Source organism: Condylura cristata, unplaced genomic scaffold (genome assembly GCF_000260355.1).
Source record: "Condylura cristata isolate star-nosed mole 26May11 unplaced genomic scaffold, ConCri1.0 scaffold00016, whole genome shotgun sequence".
In the NCBI taxonomy this organism is placed as follows: domain Eukaryota; kingdom Metazoa; phylum Chordata; class Mammalia; order Eulipotyphla; family Talpidae; genus Condylura; species Condylura cristata.
In genome coordinates, this window is record NW_004567117.1 from 4,742,713 (window position 1) to 4,761,672 (window position 18,960).

The 18,960-nt window shown below is 41.6% G+C and overlaps 1 protein-coding gene across 2 annotated transcripts in view; it reads right to left on the reverse strand.

Moving 5' to 3' along the window:
- MTCL1 (microtubule crosslinking factor 1) overlaps positions 1-18,941 on the reverse strand; it is a 119,308-nt gene extending 100,367 nt beyond the window's left edge. The window contains exons 1-3 of one of the 2 annotated variants that reach the window (XM_012725856.1): positions 18,202-18,941; positions 9,365-9,589; positions 7,942-8,100 (exon numbers count right to left, since the gene is read on the reverse strand). In XM_012725856.1, coding sequence (XP_012581310.1) covers positions 7,942-8,100; positions 9,365-9,589; positions 18,202-18,237 — 420 coding nt within the window. In that variant the 5' untranslated portion in view covers positions 18,238-18,941. The remainder of the gene's footprint in view (positions 1-7,941; positions 8,101-9,364; positions 9,590-18,201) is intronic. The other variant, XM_012725855.1, reaches the window with a different exon arrangement.
- Between the last annotated feature and the right edge of the window lie 19 nt (positions 18,942-18,960).

The following is an 18,960-nucleotide window of genomic DNA, read 5'->3' on the forward strand; positions in this document are numbered from 1 at the left end:
ACCTAGACATAAGAACGGAAACCATAAAATACCTGGAAGCAAAAATGGGCAAAACATTAAACGACATACACTTCAGTAACATCTTTGAAGATAGAGCACCCAATGCAACAATAGTGAAGATAAAGATAAATAGATGGGACTACATCATGTGAAAGAGATCCCACTGATTGGGTTTCTTAAGCTCATAAATCAATGAGTACCTCAAAATAAAAAAAAATCTACAGTAATAAGTATATATGGCATGTTATGAAAAATCAAATGCATCTCTGGAATATTGGTATGATGGGGACTTCCACTCCCTCTATAATTTTATTTACTTTTCAAATATTCTACAATAACCACATAATGGTGTAGTCATAACAAAACATTTGTTCAGAGTCCAGAAGAGTACTATGGAATACTTCATTGGGCAAGTGGAATTTCCCATAGAATCTTAAAGGATGGGCAGCATTTTAACAGAGAGAAGTGGAAACCTTAGGGAAAGAATGAGGGGGAAGGGCTTGGAGGGAGGAAAAGGGGACATGGGGCTGACAGAGGTATGGTGTCAGGCCAGCTGGGAGGGCCCTGGCTCACTCTTCAAAGGTAGATACTACTCTCTTCGTCCTATAATTTTCTCAGTGGAGATGAAAGAAGAAGCTTAATAAATACTTCTAAAAGCAGAAATTAATTTTATAGAGAAGCATAAATGGGACAAAAGAAAGATAAAGGTGCCCTTCCTCACAGCCCCATCAGACCCAAAGCCTGGACCTGCTTGCTCGTCCAGTGACTGCCCCTGAAAGACAGTCAAGCTGGCTGGATCTTGAGCTGTGATCTGATCTGGCGAAGAGAAAAAGATGGCTGGGATTCAGGAGACATAAGGTCGAGTCCCAGCTTGGTTGCCAACTACACAGCTGCCTGACGAAAGGTCACCACAGCCGACCCAGAGCCCCAGTTTCTTTGTGCAGGTGCAGGTGCAGGTGCTGAGACTGCTGACAAACTCCCCTCAAGGATTTTCACACTCAGTGCATCCATTCCTCAGGCTGGGGTCTGGTCACATGTGCCTGTGCATCCCAGAAGCTAAAGTCAGTCACAGTGGAAATAACATGCTCCTTTGACAAAAGAACTTGATGAAAAAGATAATCTAAGAAACTGCAGCATCTGAAATAGTTGAGCATGTGCAATCCGTCCCTCCTCCATCCCAGCCACACCATGAGGAGTGAAGATGGTGGCCTGTGCATCGTAGGTGGATACAATGAGCACTCACCAATGGAGAGGGCCAGGACTTGCTGTAAAGGGGGTCACAGGGCTGCTACCAGCCTCCTACAAGACCCTCATATAATTTTGTCATGATTTTGACAAGAAGAGATGGTTCCTAGTAACCAAAAAAAAAATACTGTGATAGCTTTGGCTCACCCTTTTCAGAAACAAGCAAAAATTAACTATTAGAGCTATTTATGAACACATGCTCCCTGTCTTTCCAGTGACCAAAAACAGTTTTAGCACTTCAAAGTATGAATGCCAGACTTTCTTAGAGTTGCTGCTCTACTCCTAATGTCCTTATTCCCCACCCCCCTACTGTGTGTTCTCTTGGCTGGCATGGCTCTATTCCATCCTATCCCTGACCCCTCTTGGTCTAAACAAAAGACACAGAGAGCATTTTCCCTCCAGACACCTGTGCAGAAACAGCACACACATGTGCATGAATATATCACCTGTTTCAAATTTCAGGGAGAGAATTCGTCAGTCACTTCAGTTTCTTCCTGCTCCCACTTTCCATTCCATGGTAATTTCTAATTCACTTTGTAGGTTATATAACTAGAATGACACTCATGGAACAGAATTTCTCCTTCTTCCTGTTCTTTACCTAGAATCACCCTGACACCCCTCCTCCAAACTTATAACTGCAAATGAGAATAGGTGCTGCTTACTCCTGATGAGATGTCCTGGAGAATGCCTGCCTTGATCCCACATAATCTGCTGGTTCTACTGTCCACATGCAGAGTCCAAGTAGATGCCCTGACATGAAGGCACTGCCCACTATCGCTCACCCAAGCAAATATTTTTCTTACAAAAGGATCATAAAGTCTAGAAACATAGATGACACACTTAAATTTTAAATTGTAGCACAACAGCAATAAACCATTTATTGTATTTGTACATTTATGCTTCTAGACTTTATAGCTACCTGGAAGTTTGAATGTAATGACACAAAAAGATAGTCCTGACACAATGAGAAAAGAAGTAGAAAGAGTCAATTTTAGTTTATGTGGGTAGATAAAAATACTATAAACTGGGTGGTTTAAAGAATAAATACTTATGTTTCACAGTTCTGGAGGCTGGGAAGCCTAGGAGCAAGATTTAGAAGAGCTGGTGTCTGGTGAAGGCACTCTGGTTCATAGAGGACTGTCTTCTTACTGTGTTCTCACAATAGAAGGGATAAAAGAACCCTCGTGGGTCTCTCCATAAGGTCAGTGATTGCATAACCTAAACACTTTTCAAAATATCCAGCTCCACATACCATCTCATATGATTTAACATATGATTTGAGAAGAAGTGGGATACAAACACACAAAGAGAAAACAATGAACAAAAGCCATTATATAGAAGTCATGAATAAAAAAAAAATGTCCTGAGGTAAATGGGAGCTGATGAATTATGACACAGAAAGTGAGAGAAGAGCTGAATCATTCACTAGATGATGACCGGGGTACTTGTAGGGCTCCATGACTCCTACCAATGAGCTTCCACTGAACCCTGAAGGGTCACTTCCTGTTTTGGCAACACAGCATTATGAGCTATCAAGAGTTTTCCCTTTAATAAACAGCTAGAAATACTTGCAAAAATATAATAAACAAAAATTTATATGCAGTGAAACTCATACTAAAAAGGAAAGGAACATTCCCTAGTGTCAGAAGTACAGAAAGATTGAAAACCAGAGTACTTAGCACAGCATATGTGTTTAGAGGTGGAGGGTAGAAGTGAATGGTAGAAATTACTAGACACAGAAATAGGCAATGAATAGAGACTTCAGTGAATGCACCCAAAAGCAACCCACTGCAGAGCTCTACTCTTGAAAATAAAAATAAAATAAAAATCACTGATGGAAGGGAGTTGAGAAGCCTCTGTTCAGGACACTGGGTCATGGGGGGGGAAAAAAAAATCTCCTTTGAAGGACAAAAATATCTTTGGCTTCTATCACATGCCAGTATGTTTGATTAGCATTATCCATTTGTTATACTACTCTAGGAGCCAAAAATTAACAACTATGTTTGATACTACCAAGGTCTCTTGAAAAAGGCCAACAAAGAAATTGTTCCAGAAGAACATTTGAACAGACTTCATGGAATTTCCACTGAAATGAGCTCATAATAAAATCCACTGTGCATGAGAATCAGCAGAATCAACAAAAGGTTTAGGAAACACCAAGGACTTGAGATAACAGAACAAACTGAAACTATGAGTTTAAAAGGCTGAAAGATTTAAAACAAAAATAAGAAATGAAAAGAATAAAGAATCTATAAAAAAGAACAAGCATCTATTGCAAACAATATAGGTAAACTCATCTGAAATACAATATGATGGTGAATAAAAATGTTATTATTTTCTTTTGTAAAGAATTAGTAATTTGGTCAAGAAATTATGCCAACTTGAAAAAAAAGAAACAAGTGGAAGACATAGAGGTTAGAATAAAAATGGTCAGTCGGTCCCACTGAACTTCTAGAAGAAATACAAAGAATGAAAAACAAGCACCATTCAAAGAGATAATTTCATTATTGACCACTATTCAAAGAGAAAGAATTTTCCAGATTTCATGAAAGACATACTAAAGTTGACAAACAGGCTTAGCAAAAATAAAAATAAATCTAAATAAATCAAAATGAATTCCAGAATGAGACACAAAGAGAAAAGCACAAAAATAGAAACTATGCAAAGAGAGACTATGCAAATGAGAATTATGCTCACAGCAAACCTCTTCTTAAAAAAGTAGAGCTGGAAGATACTAAGATATTATCAAAGTGTTATAATTCTATGCCCAACTAATTAGTTTTCAAAACTGTGGATGAAATAAAGGTAAAAGATACCACTACCTACTTAAAAAAAAATCAAAGGACATATTAACAGATCAATAAGAAAGAAACTAAACTTGGAGGGAAGGAGTAATAGTCAAAAGTAACAATGACAGATTGGGAAACCTGTGAGTATTAACTACTAAATCATTCAACTTTGAGGGGAATGATTTTTTAAAAGATGATACTAAAATAATAACGATATTATGAAAGACAAAAGTTGCATGGAATTAAAGCTTTCTAAGTTTCCGATATTATTCAGAAGAATAGAAATAATGACTTTGTTAAGTCACACATGCATGTTAAACATGTAAAAGTAAGTAATCATAAAAATAGTAGTAACAAAATGTATAACTCCCTAATCAACAAAGAGAAATAAAAATTCAGAAAGCGGGTAACACTAAAATACAAACAGAAAAAAGAAAAGTCATGGAATATAAAGAACATAAAATACAATGATAAAATAAATTCAAACACATCAGTAATCTGTTTGGTTAAAGTTTGAAATCTTCAATTGAATGTATTTAAATTAAACTCTTCACCCAAAATTGGTGCCTACACATCCTTCCCAAGCATGCAAGAAATATTTTAAAAATCTGACCACTTACTAGACACAGAAGAAGTCTCAATCAAACCCCAAGAATTCTTATCAAATCCTGCACAATGAGGCAAGGTGTCCCACATCTGTCTGCCAGGTGATTCCTTGTGATTTCATTTACTGAATGATTCCAAGTTCACTGAAATTGTCTAGAGCATGTCCTGTCCCCTGCAAGTGCTGACTAGCTTGCTGGTTATTATTTGTGTCTAGCATGCAAAGAGTGCTCAAAACTTTTGGAAGAATGGAATTATTATTGAGTGGAAGCACTTAAGTCATCTTTAAAATTTCAAACTGAGGGCAACCATTTTCCACCTTTTGAGATGTACCACCATAGGGAGAGTTGAATAATAAAAGAAATACATGAATAAATGGGGCGCCAACAAAAAATGTTTAGAGCATGCACAAATGGAGGGGGGTGTTGTGTATTCCAGTGCATGGTCCATAGCATGAACAGGCACAGAAAACAAGCAAGTAAGCTAAGGCTCATCAGAAGCTGGTTAACCCACAACTCCAGATGGTTTAATATTGTTTACTTTTATCACTTGGCTCGTCCATCAGTAAGTGACTTTTTCAAGGAATACTTCCACTAATGCAAAAAGAACTAGAAGAAGAAACAGTGTCTTCTCAATTGTCTTTTCTTCCAGGGGTTACTGCCATGGGTGGGACCACTAGCTTGGACACAGGAATGGGCCAGGAGGAAAGACTCCGTGTCACATGAAAGAGTAAGACAACTGGAGACAAAGCCTACCTTGTTATTAAAGCAGAAAGTAACACTGTCAGATTTGGCAGCTGTAGGAGCGATATTAGAAAAGGGAGAGGCCAGAAGCAGTGTGTGCTTTCACTGCAGTGATTGCATAGTGTCAGCCTTTAATGTTCATTTGCGAGGAGACTGGAGAACGGATGGGTAGAATAGAGAAACTACTAGTTTTTAATTGAGATCAAACTGATCCATTTAAAGTATACAGTGAAGTGGCATTTAGTACATATACAAACTGTCACAAAACTATCCCCTATCTAGTTCTAAAACATTTTCATGATTCCCAAAGAAACTCACGCACCCACTAGGTGGTCCTCTATCTCCAGCCCCTGGAAATCAAAATCTGTTTTCTGTCTCTATGGATTTACCTAGCCTGGATACTTCCTATAAACTGGATCATTCAACACATCTAGCTTCTTTTACTTAGCATTATTTTTGAGGTTCATTCGGGTATCGGGTGAAAAAAAAAAGAAGACTGTAAAAGCAGGACAGCAGAAGGCAGGCACATGCCCAAAGCAGGCAACTGAATGAGAAGCACGAGAAACAATAAATTGCCACTGTTTATGTTGGGCAATTAAAAAGGCAGTGGCACCACTGACCAATGGGAAAGACAGAGGAGGTGCAGACGGGCAAGGGTGGGAGCTGTTTGGGGGCACACTGAGTTTGAAGTGCTAGGAGAAATTCATACTGGAGAAGTCCAGCATTCGGCTGAAAACACAGCTTGCAGCTGAAGAAAAGTCCCAGCGGCACTAGAGATGAAGGGGTGCAGGTCTGTGTGCCGAGGGGCACGCGTGCATCTGCAACTACCCCCTGTCATAGAAACACACACACAATATCGCCTTTTGCAGAATGTGACACATCCATTTGCAAAACTTACATGGTGAACACTAATGAGCAACACTCGGGAGAGCAAAAATATGATCTTCACCCTACAGCAAAATTCATAGCCTATTTTGTTCTGCCTTTGGTCAAAAGAACCCATGCATGAAGGCCACAGCTGGCACTCTCCAATAACTATACCCTTGGCCACCTCTGAGCCCTGTGCCACGTGGTCAAGGCTCAGCGCTGCAGCAGCCTGCCAGCACCAACTATGTTGGACTAGCACTTTACAATTCATTCAGACAACAGCTCAACAACTCATTTAGAAATCTGTTATAAATATATAGTCCTACCAGTTTTGATTGCAACTCTGGAGGTTAAAGAAAAGTACTGTGGGCCCTCCCTGGTGGCGCAGCGGGTTAAAGCACTGCACTAAGAGGCTTAAGCCACTTCCGCATGAGTTTGATCCCCGCTTGCCCAGGAGGAGATCCACATGGCCTGGCAGACCTCTCCTGACCCGCCCGCTGCTCCCCTCAGCAGTGTACTTCCTCAATCTGCCTGTTCTGCTCCCCACTCTGTCCCTGGTGAATCCTCACACCCTCCGCATCTATGGCCTATACCCCAGTTCTGTATGAATAAATAAATCTTAAAAAAAAAAAAAAGTACTGTGTCCCAAGTGAACATTCCTTTAGAGTATTTTAACCCCCCAAAGGAAGGAAGGAGACCCCCTCTACCTCCCTCCCACATTCAGTTGGACCCAGCATCACAGCTCTCTAAAGGTCTTTGTCCGGCCATATCAGTAATCATTTCTTTTCCCATAGGGCTATTTATTTGCTTTATATCCTGTGCCAACCTGACCTGTAAATACCTTGAATACAGCCCTTTACTGCTATATATTGAGATATCTGCAAAACCAAGGCCTAGTACAAAGCCTGAATTATAAGTGGGAGAATGGACCATTGGGTGGATGGGAAAAGACTGTGTGACTCAGGAAAGTTATCCAAAGGAAAGATGAGCTATTGAATAAGGTTGTTAGTAGGTAATATGATAGTTTCAGCCATCATTTTAAAGCTTCCCAATACTTTTTCATTTCATTAATACATAGGGTATTTTCCTAAATCATATTCCGCTTTAATCTTATACTGGAAGTCAACAACAGAACAGTATGCAACTGAAAATAATGACATACATATATTCATTTTCTAGACCATTTTACTAAAATACATTCATTCCCCAAATTTTTTTTAAAATAAGTATAGGTAGAACACACAGTTAATCTGTTCAGACAGGTCTAACAGACAACCCTAAAACACTTCCCAGCTCACTGGAAGAAAAAAACCCTCAAGATAAAGCTCCTGCTTAATTTTATGTTCTAGTAATACCATATCCCATTTGGACATAAAAAAGGGATTAATAACCAGCTTATCTAAAAGGAAATTATATTTTAAAAAATTAGACAAGAATTCAACAAGACTTCTGTAAAGATTCAGAAAGAAAATATTTTAGGCTTTGTAAGCAACATACAGTCTTTGCCTACAGTCTTCCTTGCTTTTGTAGGTTTGTTTTTGCATGGTTATTATTGTTCTTTATAAGGCCATACAAAATGCTAAAACCATTCTTCCGTCCCAGGTCACATAGAGAATCTATGGTTTGCCCACTTGGAGTCTTATGTTCCTACCAGTTAAACCCCAGGGAGAAACGCCCAGAGATCTCTGGATTACCTCTTTTAGTCTCTCCAGCTCATTCTGAAGGGCCTGTTTGGAGATTTCCACTTCAATCATCTGCTGTCGGAGAGTTTCATTTTCATCTTCGGCTTTAGCCCGCTTTTCTTCCACAGTTTCAAGTTCATGGTGCAGTCTGACAGATACATCTTTGGCTACCTGTATCAACCCACAGAGAAAGTCATGAGGATGTACTTTTCCTGGACTGAGAAAACGTTCAAACAACTACAGAAGCAGAATCACTAACATGGTAACACACAAAAGAGCAAAAACCCTTGCATTATTAGTTTAAAACATGAAAGCTATGACTTTCATCTGACTAGAAGATCACTCTAGGTAATGTGCACCTTTCCGGTTGTACATGCCTTAAATGATAAATTAGAAATAATAATAATAAAATAAGCATTACTTGTGTAAAGGTAATACTAGGCCTATCTGCTAAAAAATAAAATAATTCTGCAGAAAGCAGGTGTTAATATAGCCAAGTTATAAATTGTCACCTATGTGAAAATGTGAATGTTATAAGCAGCTAAACGTTTTTATTTTCTAAAAGGAAATGAGGAAAGTAATTTTGCAAGAAAAATATAAATCACTCTTCTATCACAATGCATGACATTTTCTTAGCGGTTTATAAATTTGATAGAATTACAAAGATCCTTTTCCTGTAATAATGAAAGGCTGAATGAGATTTCATAAGTACTCCCATAATAAGGAGGACACTATGCATAATAAATGCATCGCTAGATAAATGATTTGATAATCGAGGCATGAGAGAAGCTGTGCTGCCCATGGAGACAGTAAATGGTACAAAGTCTGGGATTTCTTCATCTCATTCTCATTTCTGTCAATGGTTCTCAAAGACACTTCAGACAATTAGTTCTGACCCTCAGTCTCCTTCAGTTAAATCACCACTGCACATTCTCACTTGGATTATAGTCATTTCAGGTTTTCTGCACCCTAGAAACTATATAAATATAAAAATGTTTAGTAATTATGGTCAACTTTAGCAGTAGTCTTTGACTATAACAGCATTGATAACTGGTATTTTTAACAAACCATGTCAGATCTTTAGAAAAAGTCTCTGTACAATGTCTATACAATTGCCAAACTAATTGGCAGGTGTTAATTCTTTTTCTCTGTTGATCCATGACTATGACTTCTTTTCTCTTTTCTTCTTTTTTTTTTGGTAGATTTTAAAAGTCCAGTTCAGATGACAGACTTAGATCTTTACCCATTAAAGTCACACAACTACACATACCCTGTAAGTCACAAAGTAAACAAAGACTGTTTACGCTGAAGCTTGTTGAGGGAGATTCACAAAGAGAAGATGAGGATGATGTGAGTGAGAACAAGGTCCGAGGCCTGCTTTTTCAGATTGGTGACCCTTTCTGGGAATGTGCATCCCACAGCCCTATTCACTCACCTTCAAGTCCTGCTCCAGACTTCGGATAAGCTCGCCATCCACCTGACCGGTCTCAGCTACTTTCAAGCTTTTCTGCTCAGCTTTTCTAAGGCGGTACTGTAAAATTCGGCAGTTTTTATTAGCACGGTCCAATTCTCGCCGTAGCTCCTGCAGCTGGTAAACATCTTCTTCCAAATAGCTGTCTCTCATCTCTTCCATTTCAGCACGGAGTTCATCCAACTCATCCTACACAAGCCAAGAGGACTAGATTGATAAGCCGAGTCCATCTAAAAGGGTGGTGTCTTCTCTCCACCCCTACCCCAACACACCCAATATGAACCTGCACAGAAACCATCTGCTTGGGCCAACCTGTCTCAGAGGGCGTAGAGTTTCTGGAAAATCTTACCTTAAGACAGTATCACCAGATGTCTGTTTAAATCTTATGGTTACAGAAATCAAAACCATTCTAGATTATTATGTTTTTCAGCATGCATTGTACTCCCAATATTTCCTTATATAATCAAATCTGAAGATAATTAAGTCTTTACAATCAAACCAAACATTGGCTATTTCTAAAGCACAATCTAGGTACTAAAATGAGTCAGACAGACCCTGCCTTCAAAGAACATAAACTTTAGTGGGATTGTAACTGTGAATTGCCATGAAATTATAACATGCTTGCAATGTCCCTAAAATTCTGTTCCACAACAGAAATCTCAGCATTCACTATGTGACTCACAATTCTAAAGATAACCCCTTTTGCATCATTTCAAATACACATCAGGTTTGGTTTTTTCCATCCACTGATCCTTCTCCATTCTATTCTGGCATCAGCAAGAAGACACTCTGGATGCAGAAAAAAAATTCTAGAGTTAACCTTGGGGCTCTCCTAGTTCCTCCCCCTTCCACACACAGCCCAGTGCTGTCAGCTACATTCCCAGCACCTCTACATCATTCCACTAGCCCAAGTCCCCACCCCTCTCAAGGCAGCAATGGCATATACAGCTCATTTCATCACTGGGGTCCCTGATTCTCCCTTTCATCTTCTATAGTCATGAAAGAAGTCTCACTCTGTACCCAGAGAGTGCACCCTTTAATATGAAACTCAGACCACCTTCCTTCCCCTAACTGAACCCTCTAGGGGTTCCCATCACATTGAGAAAATGATCTGAAGTCCTCACCAGGGCCTCCAGGGGTTCCTTGCCACATGGCTGCTCTCATCGGACCAGGGCACTCCAGGTCTTTCACCTGCTTTGCCTTCTTCTTAAATGCTCCTTCTCAGCTGTCTGCCAAGTTCATGGCCACAGTCACAAAATCTGGAAGGCATACAATGCCTTTTCTGACCACCCTTCCCTCCTCCAACCCTCTATTCCTTGACTTGCTTTGTTTTCTTTTTACCTCGTATCACCAGCTAATAATATTTGTGCTTCTTCCTATATATTAAGGGTAGCCCACACTAAATGGTATCCCCATTGAGTGTCTCACTCCTTTCTGTCACGCTGAAGGCCTTTACTAAATATTTGTGGATTGAATACCCATGAAGACCAGTCAACACCTAGAAAGTCAAAGCTCAAAGGCAGCAAAGTTGGACACAACAGCACCTTTACTATGCTACCGACTCATAGCCTAATTATGACAATTTCTCCCCAAAGCCATAGGCATCGCTGGAGTATTTCAGATATGAACTCTGCTGATGTATTACAAAATATTTTACAGAGGAATAGTTTGTTTGGAAGAAAGCAAATGAAGGACAGCATTCTAGGAATTGTCTTTATTAATTTGATAACTGATGGCTTCATGTGCATCCAGAATAGGATTCACAAAGTCATCCCCATTTATTTTGTTCAATTAATAAATATTGAGACTCAAGGAAAAAAAATCTCTTTTAAACTCTTGACACCCTTGTCAGCTCTCCTCTTGCTATTTAGTTTGCTCCTGCTACTGGATCAAGTACAGGAGTCAGTCAGTTGAGAAACATGAACAGAATGGATGGGTTTGGCTTTTCATGGGATAGGAAAACACAGCTATTTTGGGGAGAGCTGTAACTGCAACAAAGAAGAGGTTGTTCCTGGTGCCTAGTCCCCATACCAAGACTGTGAGGATGCTGTGTGAGAGCTTTGTCTCTTACCCAAATCATCAGGGTCAAGCCCAACTAGAAGAGATCAAGCATAGGCCCCAAGCTAAAAAGGCCTTGTGGATGGAAAACTAATCCTGAGTCTTCAAAATCGAAGTCAAGTTTCAATCATGTTCCACCTGTGAATGTGATAGATCTGACTATGGGAATGGCCTAACCTCCATAATTACACCTGAGTACAATTAAAAGGTAGTTGTTTCAATGGGTAACTAATAAAAAATAGTTTAATGCAAGCAATAATCACTAGATGTGTATTCATACATACAAATATATATAGCAGACCTAAGGCTCAGTGACTTTGGGCATTCTGTTCAAGAAAGGAAATATTTCCTACTAGAAAACTTGTCCATAAAAGCCAAGTCACTATGGCCTGTAACTGAGGCAATAGTTCACTCATAAGTTTTTAAAATGTGAGGTAGCCATAAGAAGTTACAAGACACAACTTTCACCCATAAAAATAATATGTAGCTTTCACTTTGCTACAGTAGGCCTTCATCAAACTAATGGTTAAAAAAAAAAAGTGTTAATGTCAAGTGAACCTATACCTCCAAATAGCTGAGCAGTCAAGAAGTAAAAATTTAATATTTTGGCATAAATATTCAGCAACATTAGTTGCACTGGAAAGAAAATCGGAGAGACATAATTGCATGTATTTATTTGAACCATTACTTCTATAATTGATGTTTTATCTGTAGACCAGGACATCTTTTATTAAGCACTTTACCTTCACTGCTAGCCCTATAATAACTCTCCCGGGAATATATGATCCCCATTTAATAGACAAGGAAATCAAAGCCAGTCTGACTGATCTGTCCAGAGCTTCATAACTATCAAGTGGAATCTACACTGCAAACCCAGGTGTCTGGTTCCAAGCACACACTCTTTCCAATAAATAGTATAAATTATTTGCTACAACCATAGGACTTAAATTATACTTTTAAGAGCCCACCATCAGCACAAAATAATAAAAGCTGGGTAATAAAAGCTGACCATATCCACACTGCAACTGGTGTCCAGGAAAAGAAACATTGCATTGTGCAGCAAAGACATCAAAACCCCAGTTTCAAAATGAGTAAGTTGAGACTCTCACAATTTAAATGGTTTCCCAACAACAATTTATTTTTTGAAGATGGAAAAAGGCCAGTGTTTCCACTCTTTTCATAAAACCTTAAAAGAAGCAATTTTCAGGTTCAGTAAAAAGAACTTACAAGAAAAGCAAATTATAAACCATGTAAACTGGCAGCAGATGTTTGAAAAGTGAAAACTGTGATTATTTGGATTAGAGTCATGAAGGACAGCTATTTTCAAACTAACATTACATTAATTTTCTGACAGCATGCTCTAGTTTAGAAAACACTGTATTAAAGAACCTTAAAGATATCTGCATTTAAATATTTACAAAAACCAAATCAAGCAAAACATATGATGTTTCTGTCAGATATAACTGAGGCACAGTAAGTAAAAGTGGAAAATTGCTGTTGTGTTTTTTTACATAAAATTTATAAGAACAAAAATTACCCTTAACCTTTGCAAGAACATGGTCCTAGAAGATATTATGCTCAGTGTAACCAATCAGATGGAAAAAGACAAAAGCCGTATGATTTCCTCATGTGCAGTAGAAAAACAAAACAAATGCACTACAAAACAAAACAAAAACAAAGTCTTGGACTACAGGAGCAACACTGTAGAATGGAAGTAGAAAGAGTGGGGTGGGTAATTTGGGTAACTTGGGTCAGTTGTATGGGGTTGAAATGAAATTAGGTATTTGGTGATGAACATGACAATGTGTGCGTGTGTGTCTATGTATATATATATAAAATGCCCTTAAGTAACAATTATATACTGAATTCTCCTGAGGTCTGTCAGATATTTAGACTTTAGATTACTATCTCATTGAAAAGCCAAACTAGCTTTAATTCAATATATAATGAAATCTTGAAATCATATAAACCTAAAAAGGATGATGATTTCCCTTTACCTGCAGATAACAAATCATACCTTCTATTTACGAAACTGGAGGGAGGAACAATGAGTACTCTGCACTAGATTAGATGAAAATGAAATGTTTCAAACCTCTATAAGCATAGTTTTAGCCACACATATAAACAACTGAGTTTATGGTTTCTTGTTAGATGTGATGAAAACTCTATCACACTGATAATTTTATTCCAAACTTAACCTCTTTTAAACAACTGAAATCAATAACTGGTTTTAATAACCCCTCTTTAAGTAGATCCACTTTGGACAGTAGAAGCAGTCATTTGCTACTGTCACAATAATTCCATCTTCTGGGAGTTACAGACAGAAGCTATTGTCTGTTGTAATATACAAATAATCCACCTCATTTCCCTCTGGACAATGAAAATGTTCTCTGCAGAGTCCCAGCTGGAGCTAAGAAGAAGCAGGGGCTGCTGCCATTGTTTACCAAGTGACAGTTCTCCCAGCAGCTGGCTGGCTGCATTTGCCCTCGTCTACATTATCTTGCCACCTAAGATTATCACAGCCCTTCTTTCATGCTTTGAATAAAGAATGGATGTGGAAGGTGGAATGTCACGAAAGAATAGGAATACTGTCTACTTTAACCCTTCAAAAGGAAGGGAGAAGGAGCAGGGCTCTGGGAGGAAACGAAGAGCTAAGCACTTTAGTTCCTCAGACTGCTTATTCTTCCTTCAGAGGATCCTGTCAGTCCCAGGCTGGGAGCCCCCACCCCACTGCAGTCGCCCCTTAGGGCCCAGAATCCACAAAGCCAAATTCAGCAGAATCACTCAGAACTTGAAACTCAGAAACAGCCTCAGGTGAGAGGCAGAATGTAAGGCTGGATCAAGGCGATGCCCACAAGCTATAAAACTCAAGTGACCTGGCCAGGGACTTCCCTGAGGAAATTATTCCTCTCAAAGAATCCACCATTATCTTACAGCTGGAACTAACTTCTTTCATTTTAACCCAAAACAATTCTTATGAAATAACTCAGAAAGCAGAGCAGAACTAGGTAGCCTATCCCCCAGACCAACCTCACCCATCCTTTTGGAAAACACTATGGGGGTAGAGGGGAGAAGAATAGGGGTGGTGGAAAGAGATATTACAAGTGCATCCCTAGTAACAATAAACACATGTTCAAAATAGGCCAATAATCATGAAGTGATTAAATCCTTCTGAATGCCTGTGGAAACAGAGAACATAATTAATATGTTCACAATGAGCACTAAAGCTCATCTGATTGTCTCAGAGCACCGGAGCAAAACACAGTTGTGGCAGGCAGCAGGCAAAATACCAGCATCATTTCGTACAAGTTCTCATCATTAAGAAACATGACTGAGTTTGGTTTGGAAAAGCAAAAGTCTTTGGATAACTGTATGCAACTGCTCGCCTTAATTCCTAAAGTTCATCAGAGGTAGGGAGACTGCCCGGGGTTTCAGGCAAAACCAGCTACACCGATTGAGTAAACCTACATTTTTCTTATAGTCTCTCTGGTGCCCTTTAATGCAGGTAGAGAAGAGCAGACAGTAAGGTCAGGGAGGCCCAGCACAGACCCACACAGCACAACAGAAGTCAGGCACTTCTCTCATGCCATTTGCTATTTTAAAAAATCCAGCAATCTGGCTAAAAAACAAGAAGAGAATTCCACTTGAATTTTATGATCAACAAAATTGGTAGTATAGGCCATTTTTCTGTTTGGTTATGTTTAGGTCATTTTAGCTCAGAAATAGTGACAGTCCTTTACAGCAGTGGTGACCAAACCGACTCAGGAAAGGACGCAATACTTCATGTGGTCACAGACCTCCAGAATATATCAAAGTACAGCATCTGGGCTGGGTCTCTTCTTGTTAGGGAACAGTAGGCAGATGCTATATCTAATGGGGAAAGTGCTGAGCAACATTCCCTAAGTGAGCAGTAGGTCAAGGGAGCCTCTTATTTACTAACTACTAAACAAAAAAAAGAGAACTTCTATTTATAATATACATACTCTATGTGCTCATGCCTCCTGCCTTTGCCCAGTGAAGTCACTGAAATTCAGAGTTGATTTCACGTAAGTGGGCAGCTCACTGACCTTTAGCAAAATCCACCAGGGCAGTAAGTCAGTAGGAGAAAGCCCAACACTTGATGATCTCTTTCATATGTGGCAAATAAAAAACAAAGCAAAGGAAAAGTCATTTACAGAACAAAATGAACATTTGAAAATTGACTGCAGGGCTGGAGCTACCAGAATGGCAGGGCTGAGAGTGGGAGCGAAGGGGGGAGGAAGTAAACTCAATGGATTTCCATGGAGGATCACCCCAACTTTGGCAGTAGGTGTGGTGTGTTAACTTACACTTGTGGAGCTGTGATCCTACACCCCTAAAACATATATAATGTTGTAAAGCAATGTCCCCTCCATAAAAATCACTTTAAAAAATAGTCTAGCAGGGTGGTTGTGTTTATTTTCCAAAATGAACAATTGCAATTTAAGCCTTTGAGTTAGCAAACATGCAATTCACACATGTATCTCCAATTGTTGAGTATTGCTGCCTCCTTAGGCCCCTCTACCATTTCTCTCTCCTGCTGTTGTGGGAATGACTGGGGGGGGGGGACCCTGGCGTAGTAAGTGGGCATGATATGTGCTTCCCAGGCAACAGCAACTGAACACTTCCCACAAGAGAAACACCACCAGAGGATTTATTTGGCCATTTCATACACAGGCTAGTGAAGAAGTGTTCATTATCTCCCAATCACCTAAAAAGAAAACAGAGGTCCCTTAGGAGAGCTAAACACTTGGGAAAGTTTTGAGCTACTAAAACAACTCTACAGCAAGTGGTATATTCTGTGAAAAGCCGTCGTGGTGGAAATAGATATATAGCCTGGATGGGTAAAATAAGCAAAGGCTTTGAAGGCTGGGTAAATAGAAACTTTCACTAGCTGTATCACCTTGGGCAAGTCATTTAAACTTGCTGGATTCTCAGTCTCCTTGTAAAATTAGGGTTGTGATAAATATACAATTATAATGTTGTGAAAATTCATTGAAATATCAAATTAGGCTTAAGGTTAGATGCCCATTTTATTCACTGAGAACAGGAAAAGATAAAGCAAATGTCCAGTTACCTAGGAATGAATCCTGCAATGATGTCTAACTGCTTATCTTGAGATCAAAGATGTAATGAGAAAGATCTTAAAAACAAACAAACAAAACCCACATCTTTTGCTTAGCAGTTACAGTTGGGATAAATATCCCTCACTCTGCAATATTGTAGGTCAGGATTATGCTGAATTAGGGCTACAAAACTGAACAAGATTATCCTTCTCTCCTCAAGGAGGTTACATTTACTTGTTGAGATTTTAAAAAGCATTGCTTTCAGGGCAGAGTCACACACAACACGGTTGCTCTTTCTCTTCAAACCTTCTAATTCCCTCCTGTTGTCTCTTACATAAGAGCAGGTGACAAAAGCAAATGCACTATTTGAAATACCTCACACCCCCCACTCCGCTCACCACCCCACCCCCACCCCACCCCACCCCAGTCCCAGCCCGCTCCTTCTGCTCTTCTTTCTCCTCCTCTGCCTTGCTGATAGCTCTCTGCATACTCAAATAACCAACCACTTATCTCCTGATAAGAGGAGGTTTGGGCTCGGGAATAATCCTCAATTAACCTGATCAGAGAGGCAGAGGTCACTACCACTCACCTTACAGAAGCCCACACTTCAACCTGGTAGGTTCCTCATTTGCTGAGAGAATAGCACAGGCCACATAACCCACTGGCCTGGGGGGCTCTATTGCCACCTTACCAGAGACAGGAACGGACATACTCCACTGGAGCTATTTATTAACCAGAGGATTATAACCAACTAAAAGTTGCCCTCAACAAGCCCCTTATTTTCTCTCATCACCTGCATTGTCTTAAAGGTCCCCATTCTCCCCCCTCCCCACACACACACACACACTGTCTAAACCCTGCAGAGTCAGTCTTTCCCTCAGAAAAAAACATGGAGCCCGATGGAGAACCCCAAAGCTAACAAAACCAAGGGCCACCCTGTTCCCAGGCCCTGCCAGAGAAGGCTCTGAGACCGGGCAGCAGAGACTGCCATTCCCTCGAAAGTGCTCTGGCGGGTGGAAGGAATTAAGTGGCCTCTCCCCACAGGGAAAACGGGCTTCAGGAGGCTGGCAAAGGGGTGCCCAGAAAAACATGGTTGTCCTTCAATCCAGGCCACACTCACGGGACCTCTGAATTTAAGGTTTATCGCCTAAACAGCAAGGTCCCCTCGGCGTGTGCTGTGGTGCTCCCAAGGGACACACCGAGTGTGTCTGGCTCTGTAACTGCAGAAGTGCAGGCTGTGCGCAAGCTGAGCCAGTGCATCCACCGGAACTGACACCTCCCCAGCACGTGGCGGGACCTGCGCTCCCAGGTCAGAGATGCCGGCTCCCGAGCTGAGGAGGGCGAACTCGCATGAGGGTAGTGGGTACACATCATGATTCAAAACCTGACTCTAGACCCTCTTCCCAGTACATACCAGGCAAAGGCAGCGGAGAGAAACCAGACCTCTGGAAACAAGTAAAGCTAAGTGGGCTGATAGGCGGCAGCCAGGACCTAACAGGTCTTGTTCTTGCAGAAGTTACAGCTAAAGTTCCCAATACTCAACTTGCTCGGGGACAGGAAAAGGGGACAAGGAAGAAAGCGCTGGTCAACACATGTCCCACCCGCACTGAGACCCTCGGAGTCGCCTTCCTGACACCTGCTGTGTAGCCGGCTGCTCACCTTGAGATAGTCGTTCTCCGAGCGCAGCTCCTCCATCTCCCGCAGCAGCTCCTCCTCCTCGGCCGCCGCCACGGAGGGCACCAGACGGGGCTGCTCGCTAGGGCTGGGATCTTTGAGGGGGGTCCCGGAGAGCCCTCGCTCCGGCGGCGCACGTCCCCCGACATCCTCCACCACGCTGGGCCCCGAGGACCCCGCAGGAGCGCTGCCCAGGCTGCCCCAGCCCCCCGGACTAACGCAGACGGGCAGGGGCGCTGCGAGAAGCGCCGGGAGCTCTGGGCTGCCAGGCTGCGCCCCTCGGGCGGCGGGGTTCGTCGTGGGGGCTCCTCGCAGGGGTTCTCGGTCGCTGGAGCCTGTGCCGGACTCCGCATCGCTGCTGGCGGCTGGGAGCAGGCGCTGCTCGTCCGACAGGGGTTCGGAGGGGCAATCGGAGAGGTCCGAGCTGCTATCCGTGTGGCTGAAGCGCGAGCCGGGCGCCTGGCACCCGGCCGCTGAGGTCACGGCGAGGATCACGGCAGGAATCGGGGCGGCTGGGGCGGGGGTCCCCGCGGGCCGGGAGGGGGGAGCCCCCGAGCCACGTTTGGCTTTTCGGCCTTTGGCAGCAGCTGGCAATGACTCGACCCCCGGCGGAGGTGGCGGCGGCTTTCCGGCCCGGGGCAGCGGCTCGGTGGTGGCTGTTCGCGTCGCCCTCCTGGGACCCGGAGCGGCCTTGGTGTTGCCCGCTGCCCGGGCCCCGGAGCCTGGCGGCGGCTTGTCCTTCGC